At 41.2% G+C, this 17,152-nt stretch overlaps 1 protein-coding gene across 2 annotated transcripts in view; it reads left to right on the forward strand.

Moving 5' to 3' along the window:
* The window catches only part of dscamb (Down syndrome cell adhesion molecule b), a 116,475-nt gene that overhangs the window by 69,129 nt on the left and 30,194 nt on the right, over positions 1-17,152 (forward strand). For both annotated transcript variants that reach the window (XM_069147609.1, XM_069147611.1), the window contains exons 4-11: positions 6,081-6,227; positions 6,719-6,997; positions 7,650-7,925; positions 9,087-9,383; positions 10,315-10,587; positions 12,947-13,225; positions 13,450-13,569; positions 15,806-15,985. In XM_069147609.1, coding sequence (XP_069003710.1) covers positions 6,081-6,227; positions 6,719-6,997; positions 7,650-7,925; positions 9,087-9,383; positions 10,315-10,587; positions 12,947-13,225; positions 13,450-13,569; positions 15,806-15,985 — 1,851 coding nt within the window. The remainder of the gene's footprint in view (positions 1-6,080; positions 6,228-6,718; positions 6,998-7,649; positions 7,926-9,086; positions 9,384-10,314; positions 10,588-12,946; positions 13,226-13,449; positions 13,570-15,805; positions 15,986-17,152) is intronic.

The following is a 17,152-nucleotide window of genomic DNA, read 5'->3' on the forward strand; positions in this document are numbered from 1 at the left end:
ATTAACTGGGCAAATCCACCGCAGTTCATCAGAAGAAAAAAAAATAAAACACCATAACTTTTAGTAGATTTGAGTTGAGCACTATAAATTACAGAAAACACGTCACTACACACACTGCACCGCCAGAGTCCTAATTCACTTAATTCCCTGCACTTCCCCTGATCTACCAGATTATGCTGCTTTATCACACCTGTAGTAACCTACTTAACTGTTCTGTAATTTACTTACAGATACTTCTCATAAAAGAAAAGCCCACTGGGCGTCCCATCTACAGTATATAGATACTGACTACATTTCCAGTTACCTTACTTTTTCTTCATCAGGTTTAATTCAGGGTTCTCTAGTCCAGTTCACAGTGATATATTTTCTTCAACAGTGTATAGGTGTCACTTTGGATGGCTGTTATATATGATAATTTAAATAGCCAGATAGTCAGAGAAGAAGATGAATAATAGATATTTTTGGGGGTTGGTCTGCGGAATAGTCACACTGATTTCATTTTCTCTTCATGTAGCAATGCAGCCCCGAGGAGCTCTGCGGTGGAGAGTTCAGTCCTGCGATCTGACCTCAATCAGCTCAGATTAAAGCTGTGATCCGACTTCTGGCCCCCCGCGACCTGTTTCGCGATGCAGCATACCCCCGAGTCGTAGCAGGCAGAAATTAGTCGGAGAAACGTTCACTTCTCTCCATTGCAGGAGTCAAAGCAGTGTACCCACTCTTTTGTAGTGTAGGTCTGTATCACCATCTCTGTGAGAAACAAAGCAAACGGTAGTCTTGTCTTTGTTTGGCCCCGCTGCTGCTGAATTATTGTAGAAAAAAACCCCATTTGAGTTAGGTATGTTTTAGCTGAAAAACATTTGGATATTATTGCACAGTGAGTCGATGACAGATAGCTATCTGTTTTTAATTATAATCTCATGTCTGAGGTGACACAGGAGAGTTGAAGTGGGCCAAAGAAGGGAAGACACAGACCTAGAACATCCATGAGCCCATTTATCATCTCTCTGTCTCTGCTGACCCGACTAGAACTGGGTCCCTCCTCACTGTGTCTGACTCACAGTTTACTGAGAGCCGGTCCCACCTTCCTCTTTAAACAATAACAATACTGACTCACCAGCTCAACCTTTTTAGAAGCCAACAGTTTCTACTAAACATGTTTTAACCTTTTGCATTTAAACTGGGCTCATAAACAGTGTCATCATGATACTTGGTGTAATATTATTGTTGCTTTCAGTGCAAGTGTGGCAGCAAGTACTTTAGGATAATATTTATTTTTATTCAATTCTATAGTTATAGCCTAGAGTTGTCTTTTCAGCCTGCTTCAGACACTAAAATATATTCGAAGGACATTCTTTATTGGGAATAACCCTTTGAGATGTACCATCTCATTTTCAAGGGGGTCCTTATCATACAATATACGCAAACACAAGCCAAGACATCCAGCAAAAGAAAACAAAAATTTCAACAAGATAATTGACAATACCATACGTGACCAAATACAAACAAATAACTAAACAGACAGACAAAAATACATGGCAAACACTGTATACAGGAACAGGACAATGTAATCCATAAAAAATGGTTTGATAAATGAACAAATATGAATCTTTCATACACATATAGAAAAGCATTAATAACAGTGATAGCACCTGCTATAGTTAAATCCTAGATTTGTCTTTTCAGGCAGCTTCAGACACTAAAGCATGTTTTTATTGGTAATGTCCCAGAAAAACGAATGACTTCCAAACACACTGTAATACAGATGTTGATTGGCTCTCCAATTGATATAAGATGTTGATAGTTTGTCACTAATTCAGTCTGAGATACAGATTCTGAGCTAAGATCTGACCTGCGTGGCTTTCTTTTAAAATCAGAGCCACTTCAGAGCGTCCGTTGGCAGCGAGGATGCTGTGACACTGCACATCTGTACGTTGAGGCTTATTTAGCCTGCTGAGAGTGAGAGCCCGCTCTTCGTATTAGATTCTGTCTCTGGCAAAGTGGGGATGATTAGATAAAGTGTGTCTGGTGGAGTGGAGCACTTTTTCACTTTACAGTAACACTGGCTGTGAATGAATGGAGGACTTCACCTTCTGACAGTAACACAGAAATTTCTGTCCACATGGATGTTTAACGCATCTGGAAACTGAGGCCTCGTATGCTGCCTAAATTAATGCATAACAGTTTATATACTGTCCTGGCACATTGTGGTGTTAAAATGACATGGCGCATCATGTCTTACTTATGGGCGTTGTGAACAAAAATCGCTCCGAAAAGCTGATGCAGTGAGCGAGTTAAAGACAAAGCAGAGGAATTAAAGAGGAGCGGCTCGCAGAGAAGAAATACAATACAATACAATTCAATACAGTGGCTTTCATTTTGAATCCCCTCCCTACTGTAGTGTCCCCTCCGCCTGTACTTCATTCTGTCATAACACAATAACTGAGCTCTGACGTCTTAAAAGGCATTGCAGGAGCATAGAGGTGCTTGAAGAGAAAATTGCAGCAGCTCACAGCGGCTGTAGTGAAATACCATTTTGTCTCACTCAAGATGGATTCCACAGTGAGATTTCAGAGGACCAGTACAGAATCAAAATGGAGAAGCCAGAAGGGAGGAGAGAAAAAAGAGAAAGAGGCCGTGTGTGTGGAGTGGACAGCTTTGGGGAAGCTGTCTCAATTTTGTTTTTGCTGCTGCATGGTAATATATCATTTTCAGACTTTTCCCCTTTTCTAATTGTAGTGTTCTTTAAAATATGTCTTGGCTTTTTTTCTAGCTTCTCATTGATCATATGCCATCAGTAACCAAATGTGTTTCATATTTTTAATTAAGACGGGCATAAAGGTATACAAACAATCAACTTAAATTGTAATGTAATCATTACGGATGTCTTCTGAAACAGTGAAAATATGGCAGAAAAGCAAAGGCAGTAATGAAAACCACCGTTTCTTCTTATTTTTTTGCATCTGGCCTTCTCGACCTCTGAGAAGATTTCCTCTTACCAGTCGTCTTGCATACTGGCATGCATGCATGGCTGCCGGCGTCTCCTCACACACACACACACACACACACACGCACACACACGCACACACACACACACACACACACACACACACACACACACACACACACACACACACACACACACACACACATGCAGTCACACCCTCCCTCCCTCTCTTTATAGATTCCACTTGCTGGTTGCCCATCTAACAGCCCTGTATGTAAACCCGTGAAACCCCTTCAGGACATCAAATCCGTGGAATCTGTTGTCGGTTCTATCTAGGTCAATGCTTACAATAGCTGTGCAGTTTTGTTTTGCCTCTACCGCCTCTCTCTGTATCCCCCCTGTTTGCTTAGCCCCACAAGGTTGATTTTCTTTTGCCTGTGTAAACATCAAAAATGCACATAAAATGTAAGCATATTAAGCATGTTTTGCCTCTTTCATACATATTAGTCTCCAGTGGAATATTAAAACATGTAGTGGTTTGATGTTAACATTAGTGTATAATCTAACACTACATTGAGATTATTTCTCATTAATTTTTTTTCTCACAGCTAATTGCTTTGGACTATGCCATTATTAAACGCTCCTGTCTGGTAACACTATAACTCAACACGGTGCTGCAGCCGAGCTCTGCCACATGAAATGTAGGAGAAAGACTGCAATTATAGTGTGACACACAGTTGTGTCGGGGATGATGTTACGTGACCTCAGGCTGGCTGCATCTTATTTGTGAACCCACACAGAAAAGAGAATCCTCTGCACCTGCTTGTCCATGAATCTTTCATAGGATGCTGAAATATCTGTTTGGAAAGCCGTTCTGACCAAAAGCACCATGATGAATATTAAAACTCATCGCCTCAGAATCTTTGCTAAAATATTGCTTTTGTTTGACTTTTTGTTTTATCACAGATTTTAAAAAGACATTTTTCATGTTAACTCTGTTTTACACATGAAAACCCACAGCTCCCCGTGTTCAACTTAAATGAATTACCCGCTGTTAATCTGCTTCAGCTGCTCCCACGCAGCCCCAGTTTCTCTCGACTCTTGGATAAATTGCTGATATGACTGCCTTCAGACATAGGATGCAATCAAAATCAAATATGCACAGAGGCTTTCTTGCTAATCTAAGCAGTCAAAAGCTCTCAGACAATAATGTGTAACATGTGGCCCTAACCAGATTCATCCAAGACTGTACACACTGCATGTTGTAGGTTTCTCTTCCTTTTAATCATCTTCACGCAGGTGTCTGTATACAGTCAGAGTAGTTTAATGTTCAGTTTAATTGTTGGACAAGCTTGATAATCCGTCACAGTAAACATTTAAAAGCTTTTTTCATTGTTAATCATTGTTTCCCAATGCCAACTTTTTGTATATGACGTAATGTAACACTGTCCTCACTGTCAAATCAAATGACACATACAAGAAGAAATAGTATTGTCATCCAGGAAATAAACCCCAATCAAACATGTCACTTTACAAACTATTTGAATATTGTCACATGTGAGCCTTGTTGTTGTTGCTGTTGATGTCTGTTCTGCTTCATGAGCCCCTAATTGAAAGATAGCAAAATATGTGTGGATTGAAATGATGATGTGCAGAGTCCACACTATAAAGTATTCACTTTGAAATAAAATTATCAATAAATGCCAACGTATCACTTCCACTGGCAGCCATACTGCACCAGGCCATAACAGAAGCACCACCATGTTCGACAGACATGCCGTAGGCCTACACTTTGGGTCATGAGCTGTTTCTTTTTTCTTTTCTCTTTCCATCATTTTGATTGCGGCTGGTTTTGGTTTCATCGTTACGTAGAATTTTTTTTCAATGAATCTACAGTACATGCTTCTTTTTGTGATTTTCTTTTTTTTTGTGGTTTCCCTGTTTTTTCGGGTCAGCGGTTGTTTACATCAAATTCCTCTGTGCTTCAGGTCACTTAAACATCCTAGAGAGTGTTTTTTCAACTTGCTGCGTAGTTATAAAGTGGTATTTCCTCACCATGTAAATGATTATCTGCTCCTCAAGGCTTGTGCTCATCAGTCTAACACTTTGTTTACCATACTCTAGTTTTCTTGTGCATACCTGCTTTAAAAAAAAAAAAAAAAAAATTAGTGTTGATTTTTACACAACAACAATCTTTGATATCTCATCTGATAGATCATCTCTTCACTTCTCATTATGACTGACCTCAGTCTTCAATCTAAATGGCAACTCTGAGAACTCAATTATGAGCTCTCTTGTGCAAAAATTAACATGGAAATGACAGACAGCTGCCTGAGAAGCATAAAGTAGCCAAGTGTCGTTACCTGCACAATGTCAACATCACATATAGCTGTTTCTGGCTTCTCACACTGCTTCCGTGTTAGCATGCCCACCACTGCACAGAGAAGACAATCTCCTTTAAATTGCTTTTTCAATCAGTTTTGACATCAATCTGCTCCCATGGGAGTGTGGGCATCCATGTGATAGCGGAGGGGAAGGTTTCTTTCCTTATGGATGTTGACAACTCCACTCAGCCTGGTTTGATCTGCAGAATTAACATAATATTACCGTACTTACAGAACTGGCTGTGACAGCCAAAGAGGGATTGGCTTTCAATGCCAGACACTGGCGCCAGTTAGGTTACTACAACCGCAAAAAGACAAGACAATAAAAGCTGTCAAAGACTTACTGTATATGACATACAGATCTGAATTTACAAACACAATTTGGGCACTCTGTGTTTGTTCATGGATATATTTTGTTTTCTATAGTAATTCACATTATTAGCACAAGTATTTACATGATAGTCAGCTGGAGGAGTCTTACTTCAAAACACATTTCTTTGCTTTTGTCTATTTACAGGAGTTAAATGATTCCTGTTTTCAGTTTGAACTCTGCCATGTAATAACGAATGACTTCTAAAGGTTTTGTGTGCTGTGAGATTTGAACTTCAGCAGCACCCTGTGGAGAAAGAAATCCTTTAGTTGTGCCAGAGTGAATGAATTCTTTATCATGTGAAACTTGTTTTGACTCTATAAAACAGACACACAACTGCTGCCTTTCATGTGTTTCCACTCACTCTTCTTCTCCACTGCAGGACAAAGATATCTCATCACATCTACTGGAGCCTTGTATATTGTGGACGTCCTGCCTGAGGATGGGCTGAACAACTACCGCTGCACCACACGTCATCGCTACACCGGTGAGACGCGCCAGAGCAACAGTGCGCGTCTCATTGTGTCAGGTCAGTACTGCATTCAAACTGGGATCAATTGATTTGCAATGACCATATATTTGTTTGTTTCACTGCACACGTACAGTTTGTGTTGGATACGTGCGTCTTTACATGTGCACTTTTGCTTTGGATTTGGTAAGTTAAAACTGCACAAAATAAAACAATCTGCGTCTTTAGATATGTATGTTTAGGGTTTGGATGAAGTTGACAGTCTCTTATAAATTCCAGCATACTTTAATAGAATTAAGTCATTAAACATGTGATGGAGAAATGGAGAGAAAAGAACAGATCAATGGTGCCATCTCTGATCTACAGTAAATGTAGGAGACAATAAAATCCCTCCTGAAATTATCGGAGGACAGTCTGTTTCTCTCCCCCACGTTACAAAATATACAGTATATGGAACTGAATGTTGACCCTGAGAATCAATATTGGATTATACTGTCAAGCACCTGGCAACGCTCACCACTAATTAACACTAAATTCTCTGCTCCTTCCAGACCCCACCAATGCTGAGCCAGGCATCTTGGATGGCTTTGACCACCGAGAGGTGATGATTAATCATCGGGTGGAGCTGCCCTGTAAGGCCTCCGGCTACCCAACACCCAAATACCGCTGGCTGAAGGACAACAGCCCTCTGGAGCCTGACAGTCGCTTTCGCCAGACCATCACGGGGTTGCTGATCGAGAGCGCTCAGCCCAGTGACTCTGGAACATATGTCTGTGAAGTGTGGAACAGTTATGGCAACGCTGAGGTCATGGGACGCCTGTATGTCAAACGTAAGTCTGGTATTAAAAGGAGGGAGTCCTCTATATCATGTGTAGCAGAAGCTGCAGTACACCAATATAAATCCTTGTTAAAACAGCTGCTGCCATTCGTGTTAAAGAGCAGGTGGCTAGTCATAAAAGTGGACATGACATATCAGCTAAATTAGGCAATGAATTTGGCTGAAAATCAAAGCAAGAATTATGAAGCAACTACGAGACAGTTACATTTTCATAACCTCTGAAGAAACCTTTGCTATAACACAGTAAATCAATACGTAAGATAGTAATGATAAACAACAATTAAATCCATTAAAATGACTGCACATCACTGGATGTTCAGTTTACTGGCAAGTTAAGTGATATGTTATTGTACTACATCATTTCCAAACAGGAAATGTAACTTGGTATCTTCAAAACTGCTTTTTTATTTAACACAACAGTCCAAAACACAGAGATGTGGCATTTACTCACACTAAGTGATGAGAATTACCACGTCATCAAAATATCTGACAGTTATTGTTCTGTCATTTGATTAAAGGGTAAATCATTTCACCTCTAACCTGGAACTTTCTCTCCTGTCTTCCCTGCTCTATCCCACTATCATCAAAACAAAATGATAAATGTATGAAATGTTTTGACCGTTCTGTGATTTCTGTGTCTGTAGAGCCCTTGAAAGCAGTGGTCAGCCCTCGAAAGGTGAAGGGCAGTGTGGGCAGCAAGGTGTCTCTGTCCTGCAGCGTGAGTGGCTCAGATGAGTATGAGCTGTCGTGGTATCGCAACGGAGAGATCATCTACCCGGGCAACAATGTTCGTTTCACTGGGCTTAACCGAGAGAACCTCATCATGGAGGGAATGTCGAAAAGTGACGGTGGAGCGTACCAGTGCTTCGCCAGGAAGGGCAAGATGTCTGCACAGGACTTTGTGCAGGTTATCCTCGAAGGTAAAACAGCTGTCATATAAAGGTATCCGTGCACAGAAATGCTGACCAAAAGCCACGCTGAAGCAGCTGTATTCATAATCAGTGAGTTAGCAGAAACAGCTTCAGGCCTTGAAGATCAATAGGGGGTTTATGTGTTGATGGTATGCTGTGATGACTCATTGCCACCACTCCTGTGACCATCCCTGACTTCACAATCACGTACAAAAACACATGTACACACACACTCTTTAATCTAATAGCTGACCTTGGCAGTGTTGCTCAGGCAACTGTCTGCTGTGGTGTGGGAGCAGTAAAAAGAAGATATTGATAATCTATAATCATGTGATTTCAGTGAGCAGCAGCAGGCACACAGACATTTCAAAAGCCAACCACTCCCTGTGTCTGGGAGCACAGCTCCTGGACTATTGCTCAAAATGAAAAAGCACCAAATGGCTTCACAAAAAGTCACGAGTTTTTTCCTTTAGTTTTTTTCTGCCTCATGAATATGTCAGTAAAAAGATTTTCTTATGACAAATATTTAACCCCGACAGTAAATTTTCTGTGACATCTTCTCTCATCCACCTACTAAGAGTGACAGACACTGTAGGTGAATAAAAGCAGGGCTTTTAACTGATGAGTAAATCATTGTGATGACATGATATGACTTGATTTCATTGGAGGCAGTGACATCTGACCAATGATCTTGCTTATAAATTTACAATGAAAATGCAACAGAGTACAGTGACATCTGGGAGCAACCTTTTAAATTGTGTCTCTCCAAGCACCTGAACTTACCTAGAATAAAAATTAAAAAAAAAAAAAAAGGCAATGCTTTAGAAATATGACTGAAAACTTTACTGTGTTCAAGCTGGAACTACTAAAGCTTGAAGACATTTCTTTCTCCATTTTGAGATCTTTGCCATTCAAAATGCATAACAGTACTGCAGGCAGGTGTGTAATAGATGTACAGCTCATCGCTGCTGTGACACTGATTGAAATCTTACCGGACACTAGTGTTGCATCTCATTCCCTTCACTCTCTTCCCACATGTACTCCTTGCTTCTGCTCTCCGTGTTGTTCAATAAATGCTAAAATGACCCCCAATGACTCACTGTAACATCTGTGTTTGACTTTAGCTTCTCTTTTATTCACCACCACGTCCCACCTTGTTCCCCAACACAGATGGCACTCCAAAAATCCTGTCCTCCTTCAGTGAGAAGGTGGTGAACCCGAATGAGCCCGTCTTCCTGGTCTGCAACGTCAAGGGCACGCCACCTCCCAGGTGCACCTGGTCGCTGGACGACGACCCCGTCATCAAAGACAGCCACCACCACCTGGGCCACTACGAGACCCACGAGGGCCATGTGGTCAGCCAGCTCAATGTCACGCACACCCAGGTGACGGACGGCGGGGTGTACCGGTGCACGTGCAGCAACTCGGCAGGGGTCATCTACCACCAGGCTCGAATAAACGTAAGAGGTGCTTGTCAAATCAGCTCCTCCAAGAACAACAATACACATACCTGTCTGTCTCTGTCTCTGTCTATGTAAGTGAGTGCTGGGTGTTGTTTGGGTCTAAAAATGTGTTGCATGACACCTTTTTTTAATAGGATTTTGTTGGTTTCTTTCATTTAGCTGTTTTTAAAGTAGGAATTTTTGGTTTTTCTCTACCATCTTTACTTCTACAATTTAAAAAAAATTTCTGCTTCGTCCTTTTCTCTCCAACTTATTACTATACTTCCCCAACAAGCTTTAATTTTTAGGTCAAATAAATCATCCTGGTTTGCTGCTCATAAGCATATCTGGATACAATTTATAAATATCTGCAAAAAATATATATTTTTCGGTTTGAATAAAATGATCTGCGGTGTGCTCGTGTGCATGAGTGAGTGTTCATGTGTGTCTGTGTCTGCGTGTATTTACTCAAGCCGCCAATTCGACTCTTCACGATCAGATGTTAAAGCGATTACTCTGTTTTCATTTTATGAAACACGGAGCAAGTCTCAGAATGTATTACATTTTATGAGACACAAAGTCGAGTTATAAGTATCACTAGGACAGTGTTATTTAAATGTTCTGTTTTCCTTCAGAAGGTCAGAACACTTTAATCTGCTTATCATTTCACCGCCTTCTACTTAAGAGTTATTCTTGAGATCTTACGCAAAAACAAACAGCAAAAGCTTTAAGCAGCAGTTTCCCTGCATATCTAACTATTCTGGTGGCAGGCACCGTATATGAAACTGAGAAGAGAAACATTTTCATATTTAAATCTTATATTTGGAAAGTCATGAACCTATTTACACAAACACCAACAACAAGGCAGACTTCACTGCTCTTGTAATTAAATGTTAATACTAATATCATTTAAATGGCTTTACAGAGAATGTTTCCAAAATCTCTGTTCCTTTTAGGCCGTGCCAGCATTCGTCCAATGAAAAACATCACAGCAATTGCTGGACGTGATGCCTTCGTTCACTGCCGTGTGATTGGCTACCCTTACTACTCCATAAAGTGGTACAAGAACTCTGCACTGCTACCATTCAACCACCGACAGCGAGCATTCGAGAACAACGGCACACTGAAGTTGACCAACGTGCAGCAGGTGGACGCTGGCGAGTATAACTGCAAGGTGATGGTCCAGCCCAACAAGATGGACTCCCAGAGTGTCCATGTTCGTGTGAGAGGTAAGTCCTATCAAGTTACAATCATAGAATGTGTATAAAAATGGATGTAGACTCCAGGTCTGAGAACTGAAGGCAATTTGGAAGTGCCTTAAAGTGCAATACCACTGACGGCCACTTTTTTGCTCCAAAAAACCTCTGGCTCCAATAGACTCCCATTGACAGAGCATCAACTTCTCTCATGAAATACAGAGTCAATAACTTTTGTCCACAAGTCATTGTAATGTTGTTAGTTAAATTTATTCCCACTAATCAGTGTTCTACTGGTTCTTATAGAAATAGTTCAATAATTAATTAGATATTAGGCCTTAAAGAGACGCATGTTTGGCGGCATGCCTGGTTTGAGTGACATGCCTGGCTCCACCCTCTTGTCCAAATATGGTCACCTCCATTTCCATAAATACAATTTGGCAATGGCCCAAATAACAGATGTGATGCTTCAAAACGGCAGTTCACAAACTACTGGGTCCCCACATTATTACAATAGACAAAGTTGGTAGAGGTAAAGGTGCTGCACAACCTTGAGAAGTTACTGCTTGTCGTTTAAATTCAATTTTTTTAGATTATTATAGAAAATGCCAACATGTCTTGCTTTTGGTAAAAACATAATTTTAATGTAATATTTTTTTTTACTGGTATCATTTTGTTGTCATCTTATTTTGTTGAGGAAATAAGTAAATATTTTATGGAATGTACTTATTTGCTTTCTTTCTTAACATTATATTGGAAAATCAATATCCCTCTCACATCCCCAGGTAAAGTAAAAGGTCATAGCTGGCAGCCTGTTTGGTAGCTTTGCATAAAGGCTGAAAAACTTGACTTCAATAAATAGTGACAAACTCAAACTAGCATCATATCTAAAACTCAACTTTTTGTTGAATCAGTTCAAATCTGTGCGTGAACATGTTTTGTAGTAGTAGTAGTAGTAGTAGTAGTAGTAGTAGTAGCAGCAAGCATATTTTGTTCCCTTTGAATAGATCCCACTGTTTTCATTTGATTCATAAACTGTTAGCCTGTATAACACTGTGTATGTGCTGTTGATCTTCTCATCTTACACGTAGCCTGGAAGCAAAGAGTTTTCCCAAAATGTTGAAATATGCCTTTAAACTGTCACAAGTTTGACTCTGTGTGATGTGGTGGGATAGAAAACTATAAACGGTGTCTTGTCAAAGACACACATTTTAAATAACTCTGAATTTAATGGAAAGTTTAAATTAATAATGATTCACTCTTTGTACCGTCACTGGATAAATGAAACACACACACAGACATAGACAGCTATATAAATAGATCTCGTCAGACTTCTAAAATTGATCGAGCTGATATTCCCCAGTTCTTAAGTGTGGCTGATGAAGACTGTATGATTACTGTTGATGCTACAGAGCTGGGTGACTGATCTCAACTGAGATCTTACAACATGAATAGGTAATACTAAAAAGGGCTGCCCCATTATGCTCACATTTCCTTCCCTGCATACAGTATCTTAAGTTGTTGTCACTATATTACTCTTTCCCATGGAGCAAGAGAGAAAGTAAGTGAGAATGAAAGAGTGATGATATAAAGCAACACTTCCCAGTGGTGCGATAGTGAGCGAGTGCATTTGTTAATTTACTCTGCTCATGCTTAAAATGCGGAAGTGTCTTTGGGGATCCCTGGAGTCCATTATCTCCACTTTGTTGTGAATTAAATAAGCTGCTAAAGTGCTGCTTATTTCAGTGTTATTTGAACTCACTGGACACTCACACAGATGACTTGTGTGATCGAGATTTCCCAGAGAGTACAGGCAATTTCAATAGATCTTATTGTATTATGCCTGATTACATTATGCAGCCAAATTGGCTTTTTTTCTGGATTGAAGCTATTAAAGTGGTTTATCCTCTAAATACGTTTACAATGAATATGCCTATAATTAAGGTTCTAAGTTGGTGAATAAAATACTAGACTGATGTAGCAGCTAGGCTGGAATATAGGTAAGTATGTAGGTTAGTAGAACAATAGATGGGTATTTATAAATATTAAAGGTATAAACGTACATGTTCACTTAGATTTCATTTTCTAAACAATCAGAATGAGTTGTTTATTAACTCATTATTTCTTCCTGTTTTGTTTTGTTTCTTTGTGCTCAGGTAGCTTATTGTGCTAAAGGATAAAATGTTCCAGTCTGACAAGAAACTATTGCAAAATGTTTTGCTATTCAGGTCTTATATGTTCTTTCGGTGACCTCCTTAAAGAAAGATTGTAGGATTACGCTGACAAAAAAAAAAAAAGACACTACCTGCCACAGAATCCAGGGAATTAAGGTGGTCTTTGAAGCTCAAGGCTGAAATCATATTTGATCTCTTATTTCTCCTCCTGCCCGCAGTTCCTCCCTACATCCAGCCCTTTGAGTTTCAGCGCTTCACCATTGGTCAGCGTGTCTTCATACCCTGCGTGGTTATGTCAGGCGACCGGCCGCTGGATATCACGTGGCAGAAAGACAGCCGGCCGATCCCCGCCAGCCTGGGTGTGACCGTGGACAACATCGACTTCACCAGCTCGCTGCGAATCTCCAACCTAACGCCCGACCACAATGGCAACTACACCTGCATCGCCCGCAATGAAGCCGCTGCCGTGGAGCACCAGAGTCAGCTCATTGTCAGAGGTAAGACAGCACAAATTACACCTTTTGGACTACTACAATCTGTAGTGTTTGAATTTTATCCAATTCCTGCAGAACTGACAGACAGTTCTTGTCAGGCTAAAGGTAAAATCAAGTATTTGGATGGTGTGAGAACCCACAAAAAAAGATGCTCTATATGAAAGACACCAAAACGTTGTATGTTACTATCAACTGTTGCTTATTTGTTTGTTTTTGTCTATGAACAGTACCCCCTCAGTTTGTGGTTCAGCCTGAGGACCAAGATGGGATCTATGGGAAAACTGTGACTCTTAACTGCTCCGCTGAAGGCTATCCACCGCCCACTATTGTTTGGGAACACTCCAAAGGTACATTAAAAACAGTAAAAGTAAAAAGTAAAGTTTTTTTTCATATGTATTTACTTCAAATGTAGACACACAAAATTTTATTTTTTGTTACGCTGCAACACAAAATATCAGCCATAAGTCGGAGAGATGATTTTGCACGTGAGTGGGTTCCAATCACTTCACCCACAGCCTGTTTATATGTGTGTGAAAGCACAGACACACACGCAGCCATCTGCACTGCAAACATGGGCTGGGGGTCCTGCAGGGTTTTCCACCTTCACCATTAGAAAATCATCAGAGAGAGACAGAGGCAGGCCTGAGCAGACGGACAGGAAGGCAGCAGGTGAGTTCAGCCACTTGAGCAGGGCAGATGAAGAGGGGCCCCAGATGTTTGTTCCATCATCCATATAACCAGGGATGAAAGCTTCACCAACAGAAGGACAACAACCAATGAGGAGTGGCGTGTGTGCGTGTGTGTGTGTGTGTGTGTGTGCGTGCGTGCGTGCGTGCGTGCGTGTGCGTGTGTGTGTGTGTGTGTGTTTGTGCGTGCGCACTAGGCCCCATGATCAAAGGAATGAAAGAATCAGATCTGTTTTTCACCCTTTGATGGGATTTGTGTGTGCTGGTGTGCATGTGAGACAAGCAGGCCTCATGCCTGATTAGCACCGTCTGACCAGTCCTGATCAGTATGTATGGAGAGATCAGTCTGAGCAGCGTGTGCGTCTACTCACTTTTAGTGTTTGAAATGAGCTGTCACCGATGGAGAGCGAAGCGCCTCAAGGTTCACTCGGTTTTTTTGGGGGGCCTCCGTCACATATTTCTACCTCAGATTTTCACACCCGTTGTGTTTCTCTGCAACATGTTGTTGCTCAGGATATTAGCCACCGCGGGAAAAACAATGTGTCCAGATTAGCTGGTTTGGGAAGATGATGTCTAATTTGTGGTAATCCAGAGGGCAGTTTGTCCAGAGAATAGCTCTCTGGCCTGCAGCGGATGTAGCTGAGAGCCAGATGAGTGTCTCTGGGAGATTATGAAACAGTAAGTAAAGGTCAACCGCTATGAGCATAACGACGAGCACTATTTGGATATGCAAAATCCATAATTCAAGGAAGAACACATTTACCTCCCCCTCCCTCTTTCTCAGAGCCAGGGGAGCAAGAACAAAATCACCACTTGACCCTTTGTTAGCCACGGCCACTTGACTGCATTTTAATTCAAAAGCAAAAACCTACATCTCCCTAAATGGCCTAACCTGTACATGCTAACCTTAATACAAGCTAATGCGACGCCTGGCTCGGTTCACTTGTGTTTAATACTACATGAGCACGGTGGAATATAATGCTTTCATCAGTGTGAGAGCACACCGCTCCAAAGATATTAGCTTTATAATTCAGTGTTAGTGACATTTCCTAGAGATTTAGGGCTGCCATTGCAGAATGAGATGCTGTATTGTTTAACAGTAAAAGAAGAATGATTCTGTCAGTTTCCATTAAAAAGATAGAGATTAATTACACACAGGTAGCAGGCCAGAATATGTCAGCCATGCCAAGTCCAATTATTTCAGCACACTTCATGAATGGATCTAAGAGTGTCAGTGGTATTGGACTTTTGAGAATAGTGCAAAACATTGCCCTACTTGTTCTTGAACCAGACAAATCGTTGCCTTTAGAATTAGTCTGTCCTCAACTTAGATTACACTGAAATATGTTTTAAGGCCATTTATGTACGTGTTCTTTTGGCTCAACAAGCTTATAAAATAAATCCAGAGTTGACACAAAGGAATAAAGAGTCCGAGAAAATCCTTGTCTAACTTCAGGCCCCGATGTTGACGGGCAGCTGCAGTGCAGAAGCCCCGATGTTCCTTTGCACCAATCTGCTGGCCTGTTATACATGAGCATTATGTCTCTTCTGATTGCATCACACCAGCAGCTCAGCCTGCTTCACTCTGCTCAGCAGCTGTTTGGCGATTTAAGGATCTAGGCCTGGTGTTAAGAAACATGTTTACAATCCTGGCTAAATCTGACAGGCTTTGTCATAAAATCTGTAAACACAGACACATGGTCAAATCAATGCACACACACACACACACACACCATAGGTCATTTTACTATTAAGAACTGTATGCCGTTTTAGCTTCACATATATTTTTCCATACATATACGTAGGCATTTACAGTATAGAGTGTTTACATTTTTATCATTTACAAAGACTCTCCCTCTTCCTTTCGTCTTTTCTCTTCCTCTTTCTCTTTCACCAGGTGCCGGCGTCCCCCAGTTCCAGCCCATCCTTCTGAACAGCGGCTCCCGCATCCAGCTGCTGAGCAACGGTTCTCTGCTCATCAAACACGTGCTGGAGGACGACAGCGGCTTCTACCTGTGTAAGGTCAGCAACGACGTGGGAGCTGATGTCAGCAAGTCCATGTACCTCACCATCAAAAGTAAGAGCCCGTGTCTGATGCACTATCAATAACGGCTGATGGGCACCAATCGATTCCTTTTTCCGTGTCTGTGCCGATGTGGCGATTGGCAGCAATTACAAATAACTCGTAATACAAACTGTGTCGATTAATTACAACCTGTGGCTGAGCGTTTTTGATCATAATACATTAAAAACACACATCTCACCTCTTCTGGTCCAAAGAACTTAGAAAACAATGATGAGCTTTCAAAGCTGAGCATCAAAGAGTCACAACCATGACACATTTCACATGACATTCAAAGTGAAAACACATTAGCAGTAATCATTTATATACCACAAATCACTAGTGAAGAGGACAAAGAACTGGTTCTTATTCACATCAACAGTCATATACATATACTGAGCACATGTAAGCATGTTTCTGTGTTTGTGCGTCACACTGCTCTGCTCCAGTGTTGGTATGTTAATGTCCCTGACGACAGGTCTCCTGCCTCCACCAAGCATTAGCATGTAGCTCCCCTATAGAGCGAGGAGTGGCTCCTCATTTTCATGGTGCTTAGATGTGAGTGGGGCTTATTTTCTCTTTGCTACAGCTATCAAACTGGAGCACGAGGTTCCCCGCTGATGGGCAGCCCTCTCTCTTTCTCAGTCTCTTCCTCCTCTCGATCTCTTTTTCTTTCTCACCTCTCTGAGCCCAAAGGAAACATGAACACATACAAGGACATGACTACAGTACTTTTGAGTCAGTCTAAAGGGCTAGTGGTCAGGTGCTCAAAATGTTGCGCATCTGACCCTGACCTCTGACCTCTCAGTGGAAGGGGAGCCAAAGAGAATAATTTGTGTGGAACCCTCCTTCTGGGTAAATCAGCATTTTTTTTTTTTTTTTTTATCATTAATATCAGCTGGCATGTCATGGATATTCATGTGTCACTGTAATTAAGCCTTGCAGTGAACAAGGCTGGGAAACTGTCACCGCTGCAGCAGCAGGCTCAGAGACAAACATACTCTGTTTTCATAGGTCAGCTTGCTGACTGTGGCACCCGGTTGCTATGCAGCAAGTTGACCTATGGCTGTATCAACCTTTTTTTCTTCCATTTTCTACCACGCAGACAGCAAACACTGTGGCTGCATCTACAGCAGGCTCAACTGTGTGCAGCATATCAAACTCCAAACATAGATCTTTAAG

Source organism: Embiotoca jacksoni, unplaced genomic scaffold (assembly GCF_022577435.1).
Source record: "Embiotoca jacksoni isolate LCO1_2020_lvr unplaced genomic scaffold, fEmbJac1.0.p SCAF_14, whole genome shotgun sequence".
NCBI classification, from domain to species: domain Eukaryota; kingdom Metazoa; phylum Chordata; class Actinopteri; family Embiotocidae; genus Embiotoca; species Embiotoca jacksoni.